Source organism: Glycine soja, chromosome 7 (genome assembly GCF_004193775.1).
Source record: "Glycine soja cultivar W05 chromosome 7, ASM419377v2, whole genome shotgun sequence".
NCBI classification, from domain to species: domain Eukaryota; kingdom Viridiplantae; phylum Streptophyta; class Magnoliopsida; order Fabales; family Fabaceae; genus Glycine; species Glycine soja.
Genome location: NC_041008.1, coordinates 43,453,607 through 43,480,875, shown reverse-complemented (window position 1 = coordinate 43,480,875; position 27,269 = coordinate 43,453,607). Strand labels below are relative to the sequence as shown.

The 27,269-nt window shown below is 33.4% G+C and overlaps 2 protein-coding genes across 4 annotated transcripts; one reads left to right on the top strand and one right to left on the bottom strand.

Moving 5' to 3' along the window:
• Nucleotides 1-1,259: 1,259 nt before the first annotated feature.
• LOC114419891 lies at nt 1,260-3,436 on the top strand. 2 transcript variants are annotated; one of them, XM_028385694.1, is made up of 3 exons: nt 1,260-1,413; nt 2,075-2,719; nt 3,033-3,436. In XM_028385694.1, the coding sequence occupies exons 2-3, from the start codon at nt 2,140-2,142 to the stop codon at nt 3,194-3,196; spliced, it is 744 nt and encodes a 247-aa protein (XP_028241495.1). In that variant the 5' UTR covers nt 1,260-1,413; nt 2,075-2,139; the 3' UTR covers nt 3,197-3,436. The 2 variants fall into 2 exon arrangements, with proteins under 2 accessions (XP_028241495.1, XP_028241494.1); XM_028385693.1 differs by lacking the exon at nt 1,260-1,413 and adding an exon at nt 1,479-1,609.
• A 7,609-nt stretch (nt 3,437-11,045) lies between these two features.
• On the bottom strand, nt 11,046-16,402 carry LOC114419890 (vesicle transport protein GOT1-like). 2 transcript variants are annotated; one of them, XM_028385691.1, is made up of 7 exons: nt 16,222-16,402; nt 13,636-13,706; nt 12,452-12,543; nt 12,266-12,346; nt 12,059-12,156; nt 11,901-11,982; nt 11,046-11,534 (listed from the first exon to the last, which is right to left on the bottom strand). In XM_028385691.1, exons 2-7 carry the CDS (start codon nt 13,664-13,666, stop codon nt 11,496-11,498), a joined length of 423 nt encoding a protein of 140 aa, XP_028241492.1. In that variant the 5' UTR covers nt 13,667-13,706; nt 16,222-16,402; the 3' UTR covers nt 11,046-11,495. The 2 variants fall into 2 exon arrangements, with proteins under 2 accessions (XP_028241492.1, XP_028241493.1); XM_028385692.1 differs by lacking the exon at nt 16,222-16,402 and adding an exon at nt 15,989-16,192.
• Nucleotides 16,403-27,269: the final 10,867 nt, after the last annotated feature.

Here is a 27,269-nt window from a genome sequence, read left to right as displayed (position 1 = left end):
AAAACTATAAATTAAAATTAATTTAATGTTAAAAAATTACAACTTTGAAGTTGTAGTTTAAAAAAAAAAAAGACTTTAAAGTCATAAACCAATTTACGATTTCACATAAAAATCAAAGAAAAATTGGAAAAAAAACTAGAAGTCATTGATTTTTTCACGACTTAATTAAAAAAAAAAAAGCAAAGTAGTAAAGAAATTTACATTTCATTATAACATATTGCACGATTTATCCCTATTTAGATATTAATTTGAAATTTGCTCGTATTTGGTAAATTAAAAAAAATATTTTTCTAGGGTAATATTAGCTTATATATAAATGTAAATAACTGATTGAAATTGCCTAATAATGGTGCTTAATCACCATTGCTATTTGTATACTGCAATTATTTTTCTACATATGCTGCCTTAAATACTCAAAGAAACATTTTGGTGCTTATAGTAGTTATATTTGACTTTAACGTAATTGTCTTCATCAATAAAAAATACATGTTATCTTGAAAAAAAAATATATCATGATTCACAACTCTAACGTGTTACTATTTATTGAAAAGAGAGAATAACATTGCAACGATTTTGAAAATTAAAAGATTAAATCTAACTTTTTAATAACGATAATTATAACTAAACACAAATTAACTTCTATTAATAAAAAAAATCTCTTAAAATAAATTATTGTTTTTAAATCACTTTTTTAGAACACAAATAAACGGACCAATGCCATACATTTACCCCTGTCATACATTACAATTGTGATTTATAATTAGGTTTTATAATCTGAATATTATTATTTTGTAAAATTTATCATTCAATTTTTATTTTTTTGTCTAATTTACCACCCAAGTTTGTTTTTTTCAAAATTTATTATCCAAGTTTTTATTTACTCATTTTAGCTGTTAATAACAAAATGATATCATTTTTCAAAATAATTATAACTTTTGTTAGGGACACATCAACATTGAAAAAATACACAAAAATAAAAAATTAAGTAATAAAATTTATAATATTAAAATTTAAATAGTAAAATTCACATAATATTAAAAATCATGTGATAAAATATAAAATTAAATTAAGCCTTATATCAAATATGCGACACGTTGTTTTTGTACAACTAACGAGCTGCACGTCTAAAACAATATGCTACACGTCTACAAATATTGAGAAAATACGTTACTATAAAATTCACGATTCCTTAATAAATTGTTTTAGGAATTATTCCCCTGGATTCCATAAGTGAACCAATATAAAATAATTATTTTGATTGCAACTCCTTTTAATTTGGTGGCCCCACTCTGCTAATGAAGAAATGCTGTCCAACTAGTGGTTGTTCTGTGGTTATCATATTCCCACCCAAGTCCTATTCGCAACCCACACATCTCTCTCTCTTCAGAACATGGCTTAGCAGATGAAGTACAAGTAAGTTGATCATATTCTTAACCCAAATATGAATTATCCTTCAATTTTCAAAGCTTTCTCTTTTTGAAATCCAAACGGGTGTGTGTGTTTATGATACAAGAATATAGAAGAAACCGAATTCCCCCTTTTCTGTAATTTTTCATTTTAAAGCCGAGGAATGTATGCTGTAGTAGCATGTCTAGTTGTCTTTAAATGGGTATGTGGAAGTTTGAGTGATCTTTGTGAGTATTTTTTTTCAGTTTCTGAATTTTCATAAACTGTCGCAGACAGCGTCCGATGCTCGATCAAATAGTGTATTTTTCAAATTCAGTGACTTTGTTCGGATTTGTTCAATTTAGCCCTAGTTCTGATGCAAAACGCGGTTTCAGAATTCAATATACACCTTTCTTTTTTTGGAAAAATAAAATAAAATTGTTTAATTTGTAAAGATTTTATACTCCTAATTAATACGAAATAATCTTAGATATGGTTTTTAAAATGATTTTTACGAAAATTAACAACTTTACTATACATGTTTGTATGATTAGATGTCTGAGTAAAAAAACTTTATACTGGCGATGCATTATAATTAAATTTAAATAAAATTGTTTATCTGATTTGGGATAGCTCCTTTGTTTTTACTATGGGCTAGAAAAATATTTAGCTGTTTTTCTGTTGGCAGGTTATCAGAATTGTTGGTTCTGTGGTAGTTATCTGTGTACTTTGGTGACACTAGTTTTGTCCACAATGGACTTTCTTGGCAAAATCCCTTGGTTTAATGCTCAAGTGAACACAGATTTGGCGACTAATTCAATTCCTATCGAAACATTCACTGAACAACCTAAACAAGAACTTGGGAATGATCCCAAATTGCCCTTCCTTTCATTGTTTCCTTGGGGAAATCGTGCTGGAGAGAAATTTCAAAGACCATCTACTATCAATAAAGAGTTAAAGAGGCAAGCACGTTGTGGGAATGGTGTAGGAAAGGATGGTGAGGCTACCCCTTCGCGCTTCCGGCCGTATGTGTGTCAGGTTCCATGGCATACAGGGGTTAGAGCATTTCTTTCTCAGCTGTTCCCTAGATATGGACATTACTGTGGACCAAACTGGTCAAGTGGGAAAGACGGAGGATCTCTTGTTTGGGACAGGCGACCAATTGATTGGTTAGATTTCTGCTGTTACTGCCATGATATAGGGTATGATACTCATGATCAAGCTAAGCTGCTGAAAGCTGACTTAGCCTTTCTGGAGTGTTTGGAGAAGCAGCATGGGAGTACTAAAGGAGACCCTCATGTTGCTCATCTTTATAAGACAATGTGTGTTAATGGTATGCTTCTCACTAAATACTGTTAGGATAATACTTCAAGCCGGTTCTGTAAGTGCTTTTGGTGTCATTCTGTAATCAAAATTGGAGTTTCACTTCGGTAACACATAGAATAAATGTTGCCATTTAAGGTCAGCATTGGTTACTGAGATGAAGCTCTAATTTTGAATACCAAAATCACTTAAAGAACTGTTACCTAAGTTTTATTCATACTGTTAATCCTTTATGGGTTAATAATGTTATGCTTTGCTCTGTTATAATGAGAGTAGTAGCTTTTGAATATGTATGCTGACTTTTTTTCCTCTTTGAATGACAGGTCTGAGGAATTTTCTGATACCGTACAGAAGGAATATTGTGAATCTACAACAGTTTGGGCAACCTATGATTCAGTTTGGATGGCTTAGCAATTTGAGATGGGGAGGTTGGAACTTTCAGAAAACTCATAGATTGAGCTCACTGGGGGGAAGTACTGTGTCATAAATTGTGAATTTCATCGAATTTTGAAAGTATGTGATCCTGACCCCCCAGTCTTCAAAGTTCCTTTAGTTTTAACCTTCTGTTTGCTAGAGCATGCTTCTTATTGTTATGACTTCCACATTTTGTATAGACTATAGTAGTGTACATAGCTTGTTTTGTAAATTGCAACGTTTGGTGCTGCGTGACATCTTGGTGCCATAAGCAAACTTGTTATAATGAAAATCATTAGGTTGTGAATTCTGACTTGTTACTCTGTTCACTTATATTTGCAGCATCTGATTACGCCACGGATGGTTTGGTGTTGATATTTAAAAATAGTTAGTTTTGTAAATGAAAATGTTATTTATTGTGTGGAAAACCAATAATTTTTCAGATAAAATAGATGGTTATAAACTTAAGCTGTGGACAGTATTGTGCTTGTGTAAGTACATGTTGATGGGACTTGGGGTAATACGAGGAGGCTAACACGCCAAGGAGACTTTTATCTAGGGGGTATATAAGTGAATTTCAAAATTTAACATGACGTCTAATTCAAAACCTTAACCATTAGATGCACGAGTCTTCCTTTATGCTATTCAATTTGGCTCATCTCTATCTAATGTGAGAGCTTTTCATTCAACACATGTATACTCGAAGGGACTTGCTATTGGTCTCACTCCTATTGTTATTTGCTCCTACCATTGACCCCTTTTTTATTCCCAAAGTGTCCTTCCCATAGAATCATAATTTTATTGTATATCATGCATAACAGAACCATGATTTTATTTAGAGCCCTTTCACCCTCCCTCTCAATATAACGAAACCACAATTCCGTTATATCTTTTTTTGTCACTTCATACATAACAACGAAATCACGATTCCGTTATTTTTTTTGGCACCTCCCTTGACACAATGGAATTATAATTCCATTATTATTTTTTCAATAATACATTATTGTGTTGCACTACTTCAGGTAAAAAAAAAAAGACTTAATAACAAATCATGATACTGTTGTATAATTTTTTTTTAAAAAAAAGTTGAAAATAAAAATTAAATATATATTTGGTGTTTTTTTTTATTGGCTGAACACTACAATAATTGACTGAGTGCACTGCGTTTTATGATATGTATTGATTGAACACTACTTTTTTCTTATATGCATACCAATCATATTAAATATAGACATAATTTGAACCATTTATGGCTCACGAGAGAACAATAGATCTTCTAATATAAACAGTAGCAGGAGTTTGATGCAATACCACCTTTGCTTGGTATTCACTAAATTGCTGAAAACATTAAGAGATGTTGTGTGTTGTAATGGTGACATGATTTCATCCTCTGAAGGGATATTGTTTGAATGTCATAGTGGTCCTAAAGTCATCACAATAAGTGAAGACATGTTGTTTGATGGTTTAAGGAAAACAATTATGGATGCCATCAAAGGTAGCAGAATTTTACTTGACCTTTTTTACCGTTAATGTGTTTACGTAAGTGATGGTTGTGTTGAATACGAGTGTATTGAGCTTAAATGCAACGATGATTTAGCAGCAATTGTCTAATTGAGTTGAATGCAACATTTGACCATTCTCTAGATGAAATCTTTGTCCTGCTACTCAAACTAAGGAAACCAAGATTTGCTACATTGCTCTGATGCATGATAAATTTATGTAATCATGTTTTTCTTTTATAAAAATCGTACGCTAGTTCATTTTTTAAAGAAAAGTTTATATTATTGTACACTAGTTGTTGATATTTGTTTTATGAATCAACTTGAGAAACTATTATTGTTACATTACTAGCGCGTGTTGTTTAAATAGTTGATGAACACAAAAAGTAATTCAACCACAACATAAACTAAAAAATATATATATTTCAAAACAACATAAAAAATTGTACATACTACATCAAATCATAATAATAATAATAATAACATATGTCCAATACAATAATCAATTGCCTCTGTCATCCTTCTTGTCACCCTTGCCACCATCCTTGTTAGCCCTCTTCTTGGGTCTCTGTGTTTGAGTTGCACCCAACTAGGGATGACAACAGGCACGAGTAGTGCCTAACTGCTATCTGCCCCGCGTGTTAAAATACTCGCTCGTGCCCACCTTGTGAACCTGGGGTACCCGTGTGTGCAACTATCCATAGATATTTGTAAACCCGTGGATACCCATATCAATATCCATAAGTCCAATAAGAGAAGAAGTTCATCTTCAATTTCTCAAGTCTAAATAATACTAATAATAATAATAATAACAACAACTTCAACTTCAATTTCCATTCTTCAATTGATATTTTACTCTTCAACAACCTCACTTTGGTCACTTGTTCCTTGAAACAAAAAGCATCCAAATTAAAACCACTAACAATTGATATTGTTAAAATTGGAATGAAATATATATAACAAATATACTAACATCATCAACTTCTATTTCCTCTGACACTTCTTGGAGTAGCATTTTGTCCACTTTCAATTTAGTTGAGCCTAAAAAAGAAAACAAGTTCATTCAAATATATAAGTAATATGAATATCTAATTAAAAGTGTTAGTGTAATTTACTTTTCATGTCAGTCCAAAGCCAACCTTGGAGACACATCAATGCCTCCAAAGTATCTATATGTAATCTGCTATGATATGGATCAAGAATACGACCAAATGTACTAAATGAAGACTCAGAAGGAATAGTTGAGATAGGAATTGCTAGAAAATATCTTGCAATCATTTGCAGGGTTGCATGTTTTAATCCATTAGCCTTCCACCAAACTAAGATGTCAAATTGTTCATTTAAATATGGCAATATTGCCTCCTCCAAATAGAAATCAAGTTATGTCTTACCATTTGAGGGATTAGTTTGCTTTGCACTCCAATGTTTTGAGAGACCTGACTTTCAAGCGTCTGTCTTTTTTTTTCACAAATATCCCCATGTGTACTATGTACTACATTTGGATTTGAACATTGAGCTGAAAAACCAAACTCCTTACACTTCAATTTCATGTGATAGTCTCTTACCAACTTTTGACAAAGATTTCTTATCCTTTCAATTTCATAATCAACTTTGTCTCCATAAATTATTTTGGGGGTAGGGGGGGGGAGGGGGGATAATCTAGCAAGTCAACTTTATAATAGGGGTCTAACACAGTACCTACAGCCATCACACCCCAATATTTCTCAAATTTGGCAATCATAGATTCAGTCATTACATGAATAACATCCATAGGAGATTTAATCCACCCAATCAAAGCCAACTTAATTTCACATATCTTTGGGGGAAAAAACATTTGCAGTTGGATATGAAGAACCAAAAAATAAGAGTGTCGCATCATAAAATATTTCCAACCTTTCACAAATTTCCTTTGCCATTAGCCAATCATACTCACTAGGCAAAACTTTGTATTCACTATCCCTTTGTGCCAATCGATCAAAATACATCTTGGTAAGGTATGATCACTTGAAGCATTAAAAATGTAGAATTCTAACTAGTTTAGCAATTAAGAATCAACTTTGTACCAATTGAAATATTCATTTGACCACATGTCTCTATAAATCTATTTTTTCTTTTGGGTGTTGTCCAATAACTAACACTTTTTCTAACATGTTCAATGCAATAAGAGATTATGGACACACCATCTTTGACAATTAAATCTATTATACGAGCACAACAACACATTTGAAATAGTTGCCCACCCAAAATAAGAGACCTAGGTAGAATTTTTTGTATAATGCGGTCAATCGGTCAATTATAGCATCATTTGTTCAACAATTATCAACAGTCAAAGTAGAAAACTTTCTATCAAGATTCCAATTCATCAAACATTGAACCAAGACTTCAGCAAGAGTTGTGCAAGTATGAGGAGCAGGCACATAAATGTGCCTAAATTTAAAATAAAAATTTCAATTGCCTAATTAAGACACCCTTTATCCCAATATATATATATAGACACACATACAAAAATAAAATAATTCGATAAATGAATTATTCTCAAATAACATAAACTAAATCATGTGGGTAAAAGGTCTACATTCGTTTCATATTACCAAATCAAATCTTAAATACAAATAAATTAAAAATGTCTCCAACTCAAAACAAGGTCATCCAAGTTTATTAATGATGACGACAATGAAGTTGTATTGTTGTGTCAGTATGGTGCAGATTGCGGTGACACATGGAGAGGTGCGTGATAGGTGAGGGAGGTAGGGTAGGGAGCATGTCGCCGAGGGAAAGAGGGAGTTAGGGTGGCTAAGGCTATGTTTGTGACTGAGGGAAAGCGTCGCATGAGTGTGTGTTACCGTGTGAAAGAAAGGAGCAAAGTGCACAATAGATAAATTAGGGTTCTTTTTAACTTGTTATATATATATATATATATATATATATATATATATATATATATATATATATATATATTAACCATAACTAGTTATAATTTGATATAACTAGTTATCATTTTTAAAATATGGGTATATAATCGGTTGTGAATAAACTAGTTATATAAAAGTTATATCTAAAACTAATTACATAACCGATTATGAATGAATAAAAATAAGTTATTTGAAATAACCATTTCTATAAAACTAGTTATAGTTTTATGACTATAACTATTTTTTAAATAAATACAAGTTATTTGAAATAACCATAACTATAAAACTGGTTATAGTTTTATAACTAGTTATATAAAATTAGTTAGAGTTATAGTTATTTTTTTAAAACTAGTTTTTTAGCAACCATAGGTATAAGTCTGAGGTCCAACAATCTCTGCATAGTTTCTGATGCCTTCTAGAATCGATCATGCAATAACAATAAAAATTAGTAACTATATTTCCAGTGACAATTAAGGGGAAAAAATCAACAAAATCCAATTTGCATTACCTGACAAAAATAGTCTCCATGTGGTACACAGTTTGTTAGTGGTTGCCCAGGTTATGGATGTCATGGAGTGGATGGTAAATGTACAAGACCACATGGTGGTTGTCCCTCCTCCAGTGGAATAACATAAGGGTTGGATACCTTGTAAAACCAAGGCAGATAGTCAGAGGTACAAGCCCAGGGACCCCTAGGTGGCATAGCATCCCCCAAAGGAATGATATGTTGTTGCCACTCTGCCCACGCTTGATAACAAAGTTGATATGAAGGATGAGGAAGTGGCTAGCGTGGAATCATCTGTACATGGTCAAACTTGTTGGATCGAGTGGCCTTAGAATAATTAAGAAGGGGGGTTGAATTAATTATTCTTAAACCTTTACTAATTAAAAATTTACTCTTCTAAGGCTTTTACTTATGTTGTTAAGAGAATAAGGAGTAGAAGAGAAACTTAACCAAAAGTAAAAGCGGAAATTAAAATGCACAGCAGAAAGTAAAAGAGTAGGGAAGAAGGAGACAAACACACAAGAGTTTTTATACTAGTTCGGCAACAACCCGTGCCTACATCCAGCTCCCAAGCGACCTGCGGTCCTTGAGATTTCTTTCAACCTTGTAAAAATCCTTTTACAAGCAAAGATTCACAAGGGATGTACCCTCCCTTGTTCTCTTTGAACCTAGTGGATGTACCCTCCACTAGAACTGATCCACAAGAGATGTATTCTCTCTTGTTCTCAGTCAACAACCCAAGTAGATGTACCCTCTACTTGTACCACAAAGGATGTACCCTCCAATGTGTTAAGACAAAGATCTCAGGCAGTTAAACCTTTGATACTTTGTGAATGGGGATACAAAAGAATTCTCAGGCGGTTAGTCATTTGAACACTTTTGTATAAAGGAATGGGAAGAATCAAAAGAATTCTCAGACTGTGTCGTTTTGAATTCTTTGACAAGAGAGAAGGGAGACACAAAAGAATTAAGGCGGTTAGTCCTTTGTTCTTTTGAAAAACGGAGAAGAGAGACACAAAAAGAATTCAGGCGGTTAGTCCTTGACGAATTCTTTTTGGCAGAGGGAGAAGAGAATGAAAAGATGAATAGCACAAGTTTTCAAGGTTTAGAAAACCAGAAAACTTTGGAAAGCTTTTGGCACAAAGAAGAAGAAGAAGTTCAAAGAGATTCAGGGCTTGTAAAAGATTGATTGAATAAGTGTATTAAAAAGAAAATCAAAAGCCTTGCTTTTATAAACTCTTCATGTCTGGCCAAGAAGACCATTTAGAAGAGTTATAACTTTTAGAAAAACTTAAAACCAATTTGAAAAAGTCAAAAACCATTTGAAGAGTTACATCTTTTGATTTATTCAGAAACATTAACTGGTAATCGATTACCAAATCAGTGTAATCAATTACACAAGGCTTTTATGTGAAAGGATGTGACTCTTCACTTTTGAATTTGAATTTCAACGTTCAAAGACACTGGTAATCGATTACCAAAACATTGTAATCGATTACAGCTTTTTGAAATTAATTGGAACGTTGTAAATTCAATTTGAAAACTTTTTCAAAAACATTTTGCTACTGGTAATCGATTACAGCAATCTGGTAATCGATTACCAGAGAGTAAAAACTCTTTGGTAAACATGTTTTGTGAAAAATCCATGTGCTACTCAGTTTTTGAAAAATCTTTTTCATACTTATCTTGATTAAGTCTTCTCTTGATTCTTGAATCTTGATCTTGATTCTTGAAACTTGATCCTTGAAACTTGATTCTTGAATTCAACTTTCCTCTTGAATTTGTTCTTGATTTCATCTTGAATATTTTGAACTCATTCTTTGATTGACCTTTGAGCTTTTTGTCATCATCTTTTGTTATCATCATTGTTATCATCAAAACATCTTTGAATCATTCTTGATTCACCATGAAGCTTTGCTTCTACAAAACTGTCTTAATACCCTCTCTAGACGATAAGGTCTTATGTTAGTCTTGCATATGATGAAGCCAGAGAAAAAGGTATGTTGTGCAAAAGGTCTCACACCCTTGTGCTCCACATATGGACACTAGACGACAACATCCATCCATAGGTCATCTAGTTTCTTCCTGATCGGAAGGGCAAGCTTGAAACCTCTCAATGGGTTTCATCTAGTGGCTAGTGGGTCATCCAAATCGTAAGTCTCCACCTCGCTATAGCCAACACTAGACAGATGCACAAGCACCTATGACTGTAAAAAAATGTTAATAAAAAATTAATTACAGTAATACAAAAGTATTAAATACTAAAATAATTTCATTATCATCAGTAATGTCATATTACCTCCACACTGCTTGTTGTTATATTAGCTCACATACTAAAGATGGTTGTAGAGGTATGTTAGTGTAGCTACTCCCCTTAGGTACTCATGACAAGCATCCCGATTATTGAGGTAGTGGAGGTAGGTGAGGTGGACACAAGTCGAGCTCTTGTTGGCAAATATCATATTGTCGATCAAGTGCAAGAGATAAGTTGTGGTGGCCTAAACATAGGACTCTAACTCAACATATCTCTAACACGGGTTTGCCAACCACGTCAACCTTACCTTGGCATCTGTGTTTGTTGCCACTACAGTCTCTATTGAAATTCTAAGATGAGTCATTAGCAAAACTTTTGTCGCGTTTCTATCAAAGGTCAACGAAACATGATCAATGGGCTTGCTTGTCATAGGCAAGTGCAACAAACAAAATACATCATCCAAAGTGATAGTCATCTCTTCGACAGATAGGTGGAAGAAAGACGTCTCCTGGTGTCACCTCTTTAAAAAGGCATTCACCAATGCCACACACAAAAGGAAAATAATGGTTTGGTTTCAATTTGCATTCATTTTGCATACATCAGATCGACAGCTCAAAATGTACCCCATAAGTGCGAATGAGTAATTACGGTTTCTGAATTATCAAAAGGGTCAATTGCGAAGAATATAGATGGCACCAGACTTTATAGGGAGATATTTCTATTTAAAAAAAAAAAAAAAATTCCACAGCCAATCCCAACTCTCACTAGAAGAATATATTTCAAATAAAGAAATAAAAATGTCAAGCACCATATTGTTGCACTAACACCATTTGATATCACTTAAAATCATTATATTCCTCTGACGAATTGTAAACAAATGTCACCATAACACCCTACGTACAGAAACCTTTCCAATGATGTCGTCTGAATTGGACAGTAATGTAGAAGAAGTTGAAGAACTGAAAACTCCGAAGATCAATTGATTGATTTTCCATGAGGCATGAGAATCAAAAAGGGGCCTAAAAAGGAGTTGTAAAATGAATACAAAAACTTTTTCCTTTCCATTTTCCTTTGAATAAAATGATTATGACAATTTTATACCATCAGAATTCAGAGTTAGGTCTCCATACGAGAGTGTTTTCTTTACACTGACTTACATATGCGCTTCCTAGCAGCTACATAATGTTCTAAAATTCCACGAGTTACACAGGCACTCGTCTGCCTCTGTAGCGGTCCAATAACTGAAAAGGAAGAGTTTGATAATTTCAGCATATTAAATGAATGCATAATGAATTTCAACATCTAGCAGAGATGAAGAGCTTCTACATCACATTTGACAGGTAGATCATATATGGAACCAAAACCCAGCAACTCATAAATTCAACAGTCTCTTGACAGATAAATATAACCAACTATTCTAAGACATTTATCAATGAAAACTAAGAAGTCCCAAAGCTAATAACATTTGTTTAAGATCTCCATGAGCATCCTCTATAGATATGGTAACACACAGGTAGGAGTGTAAAATAATAAAATAAATAGCTATAATAAATGGTGTGTAAATGCTTAAGCTGATAGGAACAAGACATTTAAGCACAACTGCTTACCGATCGAACATATGGCTGTTGAAACAACCAACCGAGAACAGGGATCTTCTGCAAGAAAACAGCCAGTGTAGGCCAGAAACCACTGCAAAATTCCATCATTAGCCTTAAGCACAAAACATACTTAATAGAACAGATTTTATTTCAGTTTCCTACTATACCTGAAGAGTATGATGAACCCATAAGACTCCACAATCATGCCCAGAATAGGCCACCCCAAGATAAGAATAAAGAACCCAATACCAAATGAAATTGTTCCCTACATAAACAGAAAATAGGTAGACGATAAAGGTCGAAAATTAACCATGGTCCATGAAGAGCACATGGAATGCCAAATGAAAGAGATGACAAATACATAACTAGTTTACCTTGAAATTACTACGTTTCATGAAGAATTGCATAGTGGATTTCAGTCCAATGGTCAGGGATACTCCAGAAACAAAGAGTATCTGATTTGAGTGATAAAAAGCATGTTGTAATAGATCTTATCAAGTATAATCACAGCAAGCAGAAAGATAAAAAATCATAAACATGAAATTTGTCATAACACTTACATTTCCCATTGCTAGCAATCCCTTGTCAAAGAAGAAGATAAGGCCAAGGAATGAGAAAAATATACCAAATCCCGTTAAGCCTAATCCAATCTCTGTTTAATGTGCCAATGATAACATTAAATTCAGAAGATATTGGAATAGTTAAATTAAAAATTATACATAGGACCAGTATATGCCAGCAATATAATGTTTACATTTAATCTTATCTTCTTTTGCTACCCAATATTACAGAACAGATATGCAAAAGCAAAGGCACTAATAAATGTTTTAAAAAAACTGTCTGATATCAAGAAATATTTCTTGCTCCAAGAAAATAAGTGCAGGGCACTGGAATAGCTGCTATAGCATTGTGTATGACATATACTTATACTATTCTACATAATAAATTTCAAGTATTTCGGTATACTATTTATATAAGTACTGATTATTTTAACTACATGATTAGATTATCAATATCCTATCAATAGAGTTTTCAAAATGGCCAGCATGTCAAATATGTCTAATTTCTTGCTTAGGATGGAGACAATAGGTCGCAGAAATTAAGCTCTTTTCCTTTTCCACTTATTTCTCCTTTTGCTTCTATGTGGGCTAAAGCCCACAATGTGCCCTGAACCATGCATAAACACAATACACATGGCACACACACTAAGGCTTTCCTTAAAGGAGCTTCGAAAAAAATAAGGCAATGAAGATGGAAGCATTAAGTGCATGCAAATTTGGGCCAGCTAAAAGAACTTCACCAACTCGGAGAAAAAAAAATGCATGACAAATACTCTAAAGTTGGTCTTTCAAAAACCACGTAATTTAAATCCTCTAATCAACCATTAATAAAACCATGAAAATCAGAAATGCACAAGGCAGAAGAAAAGAAGAAACCAAGCAAATTAGCACAATCCTATATAAATCAGAATCATTTCAACTAGATAGCATTTCCTCAAAATAAATGAATTCGATAAATAATTTATTTATGGAAACAGTCTCTTTACATATCAAGGGTAAGGCTGCGTACAATGACCCTCCCCCATACCTTTGCCTAGCAAAGAACCTTCTAGCACCAGAGTAAGTTTAAAAAATGGAACTATTGCAAACTCTAAAAACCTACTACTCTTATTCCATAGGCTTGAGTACTAACGACACAAGAGACAATATTGCCAGTAATAAAGAAAAAAAGAAATTCCACTTACTCTTCCGATCATTCATTTCAAACGAAACCATTTTATACCAATGATTCAGATGTCCAAGTGTCTTGCCTTCACTGAAACAAATGACAGAAGAAAATAAGTCAGTTAATAAAAATCAATGAAATGCATACAAATATTCTCCTGAACCAGTTTGTCTCAAGAAGAAGATACAGCAACATCATAGCCACTATAAATCTCAACTCAACACGGAAAAATTCTAGAAAAACCAACTGTTAATATGAAAATTCATAAAATATAGATGAAAGTGCAATTTTGCTCCTCAGAAAATAGGGTTGACGTCAGATTGGTCCAACGGAAATTGACATCAATTTTTCATGTGAATGCCTTCTTCATCTCCCAAATCACTTTCTCTCTCTTCCTCCTTGAATCAAAGGTTATCTAATGGCAGACACCCATAGAGAAGCCAGAAGCACACCCATTCTCGAATCAGCACTTTCCACAAGCATACAGAAACATGTACTCCCTTTTTTTCAATCCTTAGTCACTTTGAAGCACCCATACAGCAGGAATAACACACACATGCATGAGTCTGAGAGAAAATTAAGAAAGCAAGCAGCAAGTAATTCACTCTTTACAAGTTTCAACAGTTAGAGGTTGACAAAAACACAACCTAGAAAATCCCCCCACAGAGACCATCAAGCATTCCTCCATAATTCATAACAATGGTCAGAAAATCAGAACTCCTGGAACCGGAACCTAAACAAAAATCACTTGACTACCCCAGTACAACAAATCATCATTCATACCAAAAATCCACTGTGTAAAATCCAAAATAACTCCACCAACTACACCTCAGGCCATCATCATTCAGTCACGAACTTAACCCAGAAATAGTTTAATACATAGTAGCAACTACCAAATATAATTCCCAAATCAGAAAGAGCAATTGTTCCCTCATCAAAATCTACAAGAACACCAAATTCCTCATTCCAATTATTCATAAAAAACATGAACACCCACTCAAACTTAGCATACTTCTACCATCATGCAATCACCACATCACTCCTTCCAAACTAAAAAATAACTGCACACAGGTACAGCAACCCACAAAGGACAAGCCAAAAACAGCAATCAGTCAATTCATGGAACCAATGTTGAAACAGAAGAACCAATGTGATGCCCACTTTCTAGTGTCTATGTTTCAAGGATTAATAAAAGAAAAATAGCAAAGTCCTCATAGTCTTAACCCTTACAAAGATACATGTTCAACTTGAATTAATAAAGCCAAAATAAAGTAGTCAACTCAAATAAATCACACCACTATGGTTACTTAGTAGTTAATAGCATGGTATAGTAGCTCTATAGCAGGAGTGGCCCTAGGCTGCTATCGCCTATCAGATTCAAATAGAGGAACAGTTTTCAATAGTGGGTTTCTGCACACTATATCTGCCATATCATGATATAGGCATCAAAAACCCATTTTTACCTATGAAACAATGATGTCTAGTTTTTTTTTTTGGTAAAATTGTGATTTCCCCCACGTTTTCTAATGCATTTTTTGCTTCTGAAACATAACAGGATTTGAAACCCTTCTTCCTTGACCAATCACACATAAAGTAACCTCTGTTTTAACTTCTGTTCCTTCACAGTTTCCAGGACTTCATTTTTCCATGTCCCATTCTTTCTTCTTCCTTTAGAATCCCCCCTGGCCCCTTCACATTCTGCTAATTTTTATCTAATGTATTATGTTCTTTTCCTATTTTCTATTAATTTCACCATCATTTTCATTTTTTGACTTCATTACTATGTTCTTATAATGAATTTCTTTAGTTTTGCGTTTTTTTGGTTTTTGAGAATTTATAAGTATAATCTAAGTAATTTAGTTTGTATTATAATATCTAAAATAGCTGTCATCCTACTTCCTACTCTCCTGCTATAACATTTTCTGAGCTAGCATCGTATATCCCTATTAAGTTCTAATAACTTAAAATTAGCATTATCAGTACCATTACATAAATTAAACTGCATCAATCAGCATCTATTTAAAGTCAATACAAATACAATAGATTAAAAGGCAAAGAAATTGAAAAAGAAAAAAGAAAAGAAAACAACAAAACTTAAGAACCAGAGACCACAACAGTCCAATCCTAATAACAAATAATCGCATTAGCCTTGAAACTTCAATAATCAAAATCCAAAGCAGCCTCAACTTACTGTAACAAACACCAGATCCATGAAACTTTCTAATTACAGCATATGAAACACACTATTCTCCAAGAACAGAAACAAATACAAAACAAACTATAGAAACCTAATGCTTCCGAGTAAATATTTACTATACAGTCCCATTCTAATTAACCAAATTCCACTAAAAATAATGGTTGAGAACACATACAACAAGCAACCACACGCCACAGTTTCGCGATTCGCAACACGAACTCCAAAATAGAAGGCGAAGAAATTGATCCGAACAATTAAGGGAAAAGACTATTGACGAGTTGGATCTCGAAAAGCATCGTCGTTTCGGCGAAAGAAAGAAAGGGATCCAACAACAGGAACAGCAAAATCGTAAGATTCACACAAAAAGCAAGCGCGCGTGTGTTAGAGAGAGAGAGAGAGAGAGATTACCGGTTGTCGTAGGGCGGTGATCGGTGCCGGTGACGGTGGTGAAAGTTGTGATTCGGCGAAGATGGAAGTTATGGAGAGGTACGTGAGGTATTGTGTTATGGTTTTCACTGTTTTTCAGTTTCTTTTGTTGATTTTGCTTTGTTCGTTGATTCGTTTTTTATTACTACTATATTGCAAAATCAGAATTGTAATGATGATGTTTTTCGGCCAATAGAATGAGAGATTTTTGGTATTCTCATTTAAGAAATGAAGCTTATTTGATTTATGTCGTAAGTTAGGGGGTGTTTAGTTAACGAAAAGTTTTTACTTTTTCCGAATTAAAGTGATAAATTATTATTATTATTATTAAAAAATTATCAGAAAATTATAATTTTTGAGAATTAATTTTAGTTCATTTTCCTAAAAAAATATTTTTAAAGAAGGAAACAAAAATCTAACATTTTTGTGTGGAGGAAAAGTTTTAGTTATGTATTTTACATGAATATTTAATTATCATGAAACATATTAAGATTAGTCAAATGTATTTTATACATTTCTAAAAATCATATGGACCTTATCAAAAATCATGTTTCCTATGTATGAAAAAACACATCCCATATTAAATGTCCCATTATAGGAAAGGAGATAAAAAAAAAAGTGGGTCATAGATCAAATATGTTTGGTTTTTCTTATTTGGGATTTAAGTTTTGTGTAAGAAAAATTGTATTAAAAGAGGTCATTTTAGTGTATTATATATAGATAGAGAGAAATTCACAATTCAAATAAAAATTTATTTTAGATAGGCCTAGGATCACAACTCATAAGGTAGATAAAATTGAACTGTAGACCTTGATTAGAGTTATTTTTGGTAGACTTCGAGCTCGATCGTTTTCTGCTAACGTTGACCAAGATTGTTTTTGGCCAACCTCAACCCTTATTATTTTTGCCTAACCAAGGCCAAGGTAATTTTTGAACAACCTTAGCCAAGGTTGTCCTCGACCTCAATATTAAAAATAGTTCAAAATATTAAAACTTAAGGTCAATTGAGGTTAATTGAAAATAGTCTAGGTTGACGTTAGTAAAAATATTTGTCGATTGAGGTTAGGTGAAAATAGTGTGGATTGAGGCCGACCAGAAACAACCTTGGTTGGCATCAGTCGAATACAGTCGAGTCGAGGTTGACCGAAAACAGTTCTTATTGAGGTTGATTGAAAATAACCTGAACCAAAAACAACTTTAGTCGATTTCAACCAAAAATAGCTTAACTCAAGGTTTGTTGGAAAAAGCCCTGACCGAGGTCGGTCAAAGACAGTCCGGGTCAAGGTTGGTCAAAAATAGGCTCAATTGACGTCGTCCTAAAACTACTCTTGTCAAGGTCAACCAAAATTCACTAGCCCAAATCCTTTGAAAATAGTCTTGCTTGAGGTCAGTAAAAAATAGCATGATTAAGCCAAAAATATATTCTTTGGACAATTGAAAAAAATATTTTTAAAATAGCATGACTCAGGGGCTAGCCTTGGCCTTGACCCCATATTAAGTGGGGTTGTGTTCTACGTTATAAAAATTGGCTCAAGGCCCACCGCCAATCCAAACATAAACCATATAAACACATACCACATTCCTACACCCAACTCGCACCTAAACCATAATCTTAGCCAAACACTATCCTCCAACCTTGGCCATAGTCCAACCTTAGCCATTGACCTTCAGAAACCCAAAACCAATTTGCACCTACCAACAAGGTCCACTTTTTTTTATCGATGGGCCTTGACAAAAAGGTCTGTCAGGGAAAATGAGTATCATTAGTTGGAATTGCAGGGGCCTGGACAACCTGAGTGTAATTTCTATCCTCTTTGACATAATCCAAACTTTCCATTTGGATATCATCTTTCTCTGTGAAACCTTAATGAACTCCCTCCACATTGAAGAAATTACAAACCTCATTGGCTTTGATTCATGTCTTGTTGTTGACATGTTTCCTTGCTTCAAACTTTGAAACTCTATTAATTATAAATCTTACCATTCACCCATCCACCTTCTTCTTGATACAACTTGCAAGAAACCTTTTAAGAAACAATTTCATTTCGAGAATTCATAGCTCTTGGAGCCAACTCTTATCGCCATTGTTGGAGAGGGTTGGATAAATGGTGAAAATGGTGACTTGATCTGAAAACTCAAAAGTTGTTCTTCCTACATGTCCTCTTAGGGTCGTCAAGTCAAAATTTTTTTCAAATCCCAAATTGATCTTTGTAGTAGAAAAATGGAATACCTTTGTGAATCAATTGATGAGGACTCTGTCAACTACTACTCCAATGCACAACAAAAGTTGAATAATTTGATTTCTTAAGAAGAGACTTATTAGAGACAAAGGGCTAAAGTTTATAGGCCAAGAGATGGTGATATAAATTACCACTTCCTTCATTCCTATGCCACTACTAGGAAAAGTGTGAATAATAATCTCTCTTTCACGTGATGATGGTATGATAGTCATAGACCACAATGAAATTTATAATGTAGCTAATTCTTATTTTGAGTAGTTGTATTATGGTGTTGATGTTGACATTGATGAAATAATAAATCATGTTCCTCTTTACTTGTCGTCTGATGATGGCATCCCTTTCCTTGGGATGAGAAGTTAGAGCTTAGCTACACACACCCCCTATAATAGCTAAGCTCACCCCCATGCCAAAATACATGAAAATACAAAAAAGTCCCTACTATAGAGACTACTCAAAATGCCATGAAATACAAGGCTAAAACCCTATACTATTAGAATGGCCAAAATACAAGGCCAAAAAGAAGGAAAAACCTATTCTAATATTTACAAAGAAGAGTGGACCCAACCTTGGCCCATGGGCTCATAAATCTACCTTGAGGTTCATGAAAACCCTAAGGCTTTCTTTAACAACTCTAGCACAATCCTCTTCGAGTCTTCTATCCAATACCCTTGGGGGGGGGGGGTAGGATTGCATCATCCCCTCCCCTTTCAAAAGGATTTGACCTCAAATCCCGAGGTTCTTGATACTCTGGGGTCCTTCCCTCGACACCTGTTAAAGGAATAAAAACATATATATTAGTGGTATTGAATATGTTAGAGTAGGATAAGGTCTGAAAACCCTTTTCTTGGGAATTTTCCCATGAGGGAACATGGTTCCTCACCAACTCAATGAGTGGTGCTACAATACAAGTATAGAAAAATATGGGACAAACATTTTGTGAAAGTTTGTTAAGTCATGGTAGCCCCAGATTTCCTTTATACTTGGTGGAGTGGGTCAATCAAGAATGACCTTTATTCTCTTAGGATCTGTGGGAACCCTTTGATCACTATTTTAAAAATTAAGGAAAGTAATGCAATAAAACGTACTTTTTTTTTTCTGAATTTTCATGTTGATTATTCCTACAAAAAAGTACGATAAACCTAAGGTGTCCCATATGAGCACCTAGATTTGTATTAAAACCAAAAATAAGAACAAACCTACCTAATGAGTCCTTATGTACATGAATCATGAAGATGTTGGGTGCATGAGTGATTTTACAAAATAGGTCAACATATTCATCATATCACTTATTTTAGGGATTTGGTGCCTAATAATACCTATTTTGGGCACTAATAAAGCACAAGGATTTAAGCTCTTATGAACCAAACCCTCATCCAACAACTTCTTTACATGAGGAACAACCTCAAGCCCAAGAGGTGTGGCAGTGCTAACAAGTGTCTTTTTACAAAGAAGAAGATGTGGAGGTTGTCTAAGAGGGGAAGCTTCTTTAATTTTTGTCTTTATTGCAAAATGACTTTCCTTCTTAGCTAACCTCTTGCAAGAGACACTTACCTCCTTACACTCTTCCTTAACCATTAAAGGTTGTCCTTCTTCTTGGGGCTAGATTTCTTCTCTAGATTCTTCCCCTTTTGCTTCTTCACTTTCACTAGATGAAGGTGAAGTAGTAGCCTCATCTTGGCTACTATAAATGTCTTGGCTCCTCATAATCATGATTTTCTTGGTGGAGCATTGAGAAGTAATGTGCCCTCTTCCAAGACATTTAAAGCACTTTATAGAGCTAGTCTTCTCTTTCATACTAGCCTTAGGGGGTTGATTTTCTATTGTCTTCCCCTTATCATCTTTGGGCTTAGAAGGTGTCGCCCCTAAGATGCCTCGACCTTCGTCTTTCTCTGGATATGAGTGAGAGCCATAACATTTTGAAGTAGACTTCCTTTTAAGTTGTTGCTCTACCCTTATTTCTCAATCTAAGTAAGCCTCTAGGGATTTTCTATTCTGAGACTTCATAAAGATCTTCACCAGACAATGACAAGAGAATCAATGAGACGACTTTTTCTTCTTGCAAGTCAAGGACTAACTTATCAACCTTCGATGGTTGACCAGAGAGAGGTGCCCAAATTCCTTATTCTTTCAATAAGGCATGCATATTCATGCATAAAAGGTTGAAGCTATTCGTCCTTGTGAATTTTTCAATCTTGATTGTGTGAACCATCTTCTTGATCTAATCTTGAAGACACAATACAAACAAAATAAATAAAATGGTTGATCTCTAATGACCTAAACCTACCACGAACTAACTGTGAAATTGATTTAAACTAAAGCTCTGATGCCAATTTATTGGGTTTAAGATTGAGAAATATGCAAACAAATAGGGAAAATAGATTATAGAAGGAGAAGAGAGATCACACAACAATGAATATTTTATTGCGTATAACAAAAATAATAAATACAATGAAGTTGGGTTCAAAATATCTCTCTAACTCGTTTGCTTGAACCCTACTAACTAACTCCTTTTATAGGAGTGTCCATGCATAACAAAATAATTGAAAATGATTATAACTGCAAAAACAATTACAAAATAGAACACTATTAATGAACCACTAACTAATATAGATTGGATGCACCATTGGATAGAAGATAGATTCCAACATAGAAGGCTAAATTGGATGATACATACATCCATTCCTTGTCGTCCAACAAAGATTGTGGTCATTGGAGTATTTAATGCTTGCATTAAATGCATGTACTTCTTTATGTTGGAAAACCACTCTTGTTTGCTTTTGTGTAGAACACTTCAACAGGAAATCACTTCCTTGGGGTTAGAGCAAGTTTATCACAATAGAGCACGTCTTTTGATGTTGTTTAGAAAATTTCAGAACTTGAACTTCATTTATGCTTCATAGAATTCAAAAGATTATAGGAGAATATCTTGTGAAACAGTTCCTGCAAAATGAATCTCGGACATAGAGTATTAATGAAGTCTTTAATGTTATCTTCAATGTTGTATCAGATCATGGCATATCTCTATTATTGTCTAAAAATACAGACCCAGATGTATGAGCCAAGGTTTGATGTCGCATAAGATGTAGTAGCTTGTAACCATTGTATTTATTTGCATCTAATCAACATAATTAAGGGTATTGATTCGTCTGATGACTCAAATGTATTTTGACATAACAGATAAGGTTTTTCATGAAAGGTAAATGTTGAAAGGTTGTAAAAGTGATAAAAGGCAAAAACTATAAATAAAAGTGATAAAATAGATGCAAGATAAAATAGGCTTATGTTTTGGATTGAATTTGTTCTTATATTTGAAGTACAAGGCCTATTTATTGGCTACAAACTCATATCTACCACAAAATCACATTTTTTTCCACTTAATAACTACCTAGATCATGGTCAGGGCATCACTTAGCTGATTCTGGAAGCTGAAAATCAGCTAACAACTGATAATCAACTATTAGTTACTGCTAATTTGTTGGCAATTACTGAATTGACTGGAAATTATAGATTGAACTTATCCACCTTTTGGTAATTGCTCCTATTTTCTAGGCATGTTTTCCTCTTCCAAAAATAACTTATTTGCATTTTAAATTTTAAACTAACTAGAAATCGCTTCCTATTTTTAAAGGAGCATTATCATGAGCCATCTAAATATTAAAAAATTATGGAGAATACTATCTTATATTTATTAAATTAAATATGAATTAATTCAGCTAATTTTTTTATTTTCCTTATCAATCGATTTTCGTTAAATTGGCAGACCATGTAAGCAATTGATTGCCAATTTATATCATTTCAGCAGACATTGTAAGTAGTCGATTTGACCTTATCCTTACTCAGTTAACCTTCTTGTTCAACTAATATTGAAAAATAGTCAGACTCGCATCCAACATGGTTGGCTTTATCCTCATTCAACTAACATTAAAATCAGTCAATTTCCCATTAATTGACACTAATTCTATTGATTGGAAGTTGATTTTAGCTAATTATGGAAAAATTTAGCATGAATCAAAGCCAAGCCTACCAAATGATCAATCTTCACTTAGCACATGAGATAGGTTACCAAAATTGCAAAATTTGATTACCAACATTCTTCTACTCTGATTTTGTACTTCTAAAGTTGGACAAGTTTCAAATTTTAGGGAACCAAAGTCATAGGCTAATGTTTCACACCTTTTCTTGATGCTTTTTGATAAGTCTTATTTCTTTGGAAGGACTTCAAGGAAAATCGTTAGTATCATAAGTCTAGATAACATAAAACTTGCTTCTTAAAAGTTTGTTATCCTTAAAACGTTTAGTTCAGAAAGAAATATGCTTCAACATCCATTTCACGAAAATTCCAATTGATGAAATTCATCTAAACAATAAGAGAAGTTGGGTGCCCTTGAAAAGCAATTATGAACTTCAATATAGTGTGCCTCCCTTTAGGGATCAACCATATCACTATCTGGTGTACTACTTGTCGATAAACCTACTCTATGCGCAATATTGCATTAAGGTGGGTTATTCGAGTGCTTACACACTCATCTTGATATTTCTTTATGATAGAGCTTGAAAAATCCTTATACCACATCTTCTCTCCTTTTTCCTTGCCCATAGTCGACATCATGCAGAGCATTTCATCATCTTGCTTTTTTTTTTGCTTCATCATCTTTTCATCATTATTTGCCATGAATTGTTTTGTTATTTTAGGTACAATGTAACTTTGTTTTGACTTTGTCCCTATTTCTTTGCCCTCACTAAGATTTTTAATAGCTAATTTCCCCATAATAACATGATTATTTGCATGTGGTTTGAATTAGCATCCACGGCTCGTATATCCTGCATATGTTACAATATTTTTCTTAATATTTTGTCCTATTATTCCCTAAGTCAACAAACATAGATTCGACCAGTGGGACCCCTTCCTTCTTAGGCTTCTCATATGGTGGCTTTACCCTTATTGCATCACTATTATCTTAGTCTCGTACTATAATGTTTTCACTGTCCTAGAAGGTGAATGTGACCTATTTTTGAGACATGTTTCTCATCGATGGCAATATTTACTACACCTAAAGTAGACAAGATGTGGCCATAATAATATGATTATTTGCATGTAGTTTGAATGATTTGCCATGCATAGCCATCACTTTCTCCTTAACTTGATGCACATTACTCAAATTGACAATAATTGCCTCGGGGCCCATTGACTCCTCATTAATATCATACTCTTTTTGTTCCCATCATCATTTTCCATTACAATCTCCACATTGATTCCACCTTCCAAAACCTCCCCGTGATCTCCATAAATCAAGGCAAAATAACTCAATACCATATTTTCCTTATTTATAGGAACTATATTCAAATGATACTTATCATTAATTACTTTATTTGCTCTCAAAATAACAACTTGATTCTTCTTATAATTTAATTTTTAAAACTAGCATCTAAGGCTCCTATATCTCACACATGTTACAAATTTTCTTCTCAACTTTTTGTCCTATTATTCCTTGAGTCAATAAACACAAATTAGTTACTAGGACCCTTTCCTTCATTGACTCCTCATGGGGCGGCTCTACATGTAAAATCTTGTGCGAATAATATCAGAATAAGAGGGATTCAGAGATTGTACAGGTATGATGAGACTATACAATTGAAGATTAAAGGAATTAGCTTGTACTACCTATACCAATAAGATGCATATCCTTTTCAGCAACTTATCACTTAAGAACTCCATAATTAAGTGTGTTTTGGGTTGGAGCAATTATGAAATGGGTTACCTTTTGGGAATTTCCTAGAAAGCATGTGAGTGAGGATAAATCACATCGAAAAGTTTTGTGTTGGTTTGTGGGAACAATTATTCATCCTGGAAGCAGTCAAAGTTGATTGTTAAGTCTAAGAAAAAGCTACCTACGGAGGTTTCTAACCAACAAGGATGTTGAGTGAAGTGTCACGTGTGAAGTATCGTAGTGTATGAGTTGCCGAGAAGTCGACAATTAGGGATGTTATAAATGGTATCAAAACATACCTCTCTCCCAGTATGGTATGGTTCAAGGACAAACTAGAAGAAATCTGGTGGGCATATAACACCCTGTGCGAATCGCACCGGAATAAGATGGATCTAGAGACTATGCAAGTATGAGACTATACAATTAAGAACGACTTAAAGGAATTAATTGATATTACCTATACCAACAAGATGCATCTACTTTTTGGTAGCTCATCACTTAAGAATTCTATAGTTAGCGTGTTTGGCTTGAGCAATTATATTATGAGTAACCTTTTGGAAACTTTCCCAAAAATCGTGCAAGTAAGGACAAAGCATGTTGAAACATGTTGGTTTGTGGGGTCATTCATTGATCTTGGAAGCAATCAAAACTGATTGTCGAGGTCTCGAAAAGGGTTACCAACTAAAGGTTCTGACCGATAGAGGGTTCTGACCAACAAGGATGTTGATTGAAGTGTTACCATGTAAAATGCCAAAGTGTATATGTTGAACCGTTGAGAAGTCAATAATCAACATGTTACATTACCCTAACTGCCTCTTGTTATCTTTGTCTCCTGCCACTATGTTGGCATTGCCGAAAGGTGAATATGGCATGTTTTCATAATACATTTCTTGTCAATGGTCATATTTACAACATCTATAGAAGACAAGATATGGCCCTTCATATTTGAGAGGCATAGAAATCCCACAAACCTTAATAGATGGCATAAACGTTTTTGTCAAATCCATCTCCACACAAAATCTCTCATTATGACCTCTAGAATGGATTGAAGTCAATATGTCATTTTTTAGTACGATACCCAACTCTTTGCAAAAATGTATCATTATAGAGTTCTAGTGGAAGTCTAAGGATACAAACCTAAATGGCAATCTTTCATTCGCTTCATAACATTTGCAAAAAAAAAAAAAAAACGACACCATCTAAAACCAGAAGGTAGTGATCTACAATCATCCATGATCCATCATACAATGCATGTTTGTTGTCTTTAGGCTTTGTGAATTGCACCATATAAAAATTATGAGGCAAATCAATAATGTGTATTTTATCATCATTCTCCCAATGTTTATGTAACTTTGCTTCTAGTGTTTTGAAGTACACTTTCTTTCACAAAATGTTCACAATGAGTGCATACTTCCACAAGGAACTCTAGTTGTCAAGCTCTTCATTTGACACACTTATTTTTGGGCAAGGACGTATCATTCCCTTGATTAACACCTTGCTTTGACATTTCCTTATACCACTTGTTCTCAAGTAAATCTTCCTTGCCAAAAACTTTCGTTTGGTTTCCCATTCTAATGTTGTATTCCTCGAATGTATAAGTAAAGAATCTTTGTATGACGGACTACTAACAACTCCATCCCAACCACCATCTCATTCTCAAAAGATTATTGACCTTATATGAACTTCAACTTTTTGGAACTATGGTCCCCTGCATGATTGCATCATCATTAAAAACCCTAGCACCAACGTCTTCAACCTTTATCCTTACCCCCAAACAATTGCACAAAACAATTTATGTTGAGATATAAGGTTATTGTAGCTGTAAAAATTTTATTTTAAAAAATATTAATATTCAATTTAGATATAAAAACAAAAAATGATACATTTTTTTATCTTTATTTGCAAACTTGATTAACCACTTATCACTTTGAATCTATTATTTTTATATTTATTTTTAAATTGAAATTCAATATTTCTTAAAATAAATGATCAATAATTTTAAGTAACCTTACATCATAATATAAGTTTTTTTTTTATTGAAAAACTAAAATATAATTTATATGTTTAAAAATATTAATGGTAGTCACGCATTATGAGCGAAATTAGTCTTTAACCGAATGGGTTGGAAGACATCCGTAGTCTCTAATCCAAAACAGAAATAAAATTATTTATTATAAAAATTAAATATCAAAAACATTTATTTATTATAAATTTTGGTTATATATAATAAAAACATTTATTTAATAGTTATGTATAAAACACATACATAATACTAAAAGGATAAGATTGAGGATATTGAAAATGTGAGAAAGTGAGTTTAATATATAGAAGTAAATTATACACTGATACACACCTAGTAATAAAAATAAAAAGAATTATACAAAATATTTATTACATTAAAAGCACAAATTTTGTTTTACATTTTATTTAAACAATAGTAGAATTTATTTAATATCATGTATCATATTAAATAAATATGAAAATTGAAAACTCATATTTTCTTATCATCATATCAATATAAAGTACTTATTGTGGATCGAATGTAATGACTAATGTTTGTTGGGATTTAAACATAGACAAGATGGGCATTTCACATTTAACATAATGGATTTCATATTTAAAGTTAGGATTTGAATAATGAACAACTTGATTGAAAGACACAAACTTATACTTATTCTAACCATTGTTAGTAAATTGAAAACTCTTTAAAATGCATTAAAATAAAACTTATATTAAAGCTATTTATATATTTTTTTACATGAGAAAGATATTTACTTACTTGTTAAATATGTACACAACCTATCCATATAATCACACGATAAGAATTGAAAACTCTTTCAATACATGAAAAACAGAAAAAATAAAAAATAGGGTAAATAACCTCTTTTGTCTCTCAATGTGTAATTCGCTGACAAATGCGTCCCTAAAAGACAAATACAAAATTTAGTCATTGAGAGTGTAAAAAGTGCGATAAATATGTCCTGTCATTAACTTTCATCCATCATCGTTAATAAAATAACATGTGGGACAGAGGGACAATTTTTTTACTGAAATGATTGCCAACATGGATTGTCAACATAAA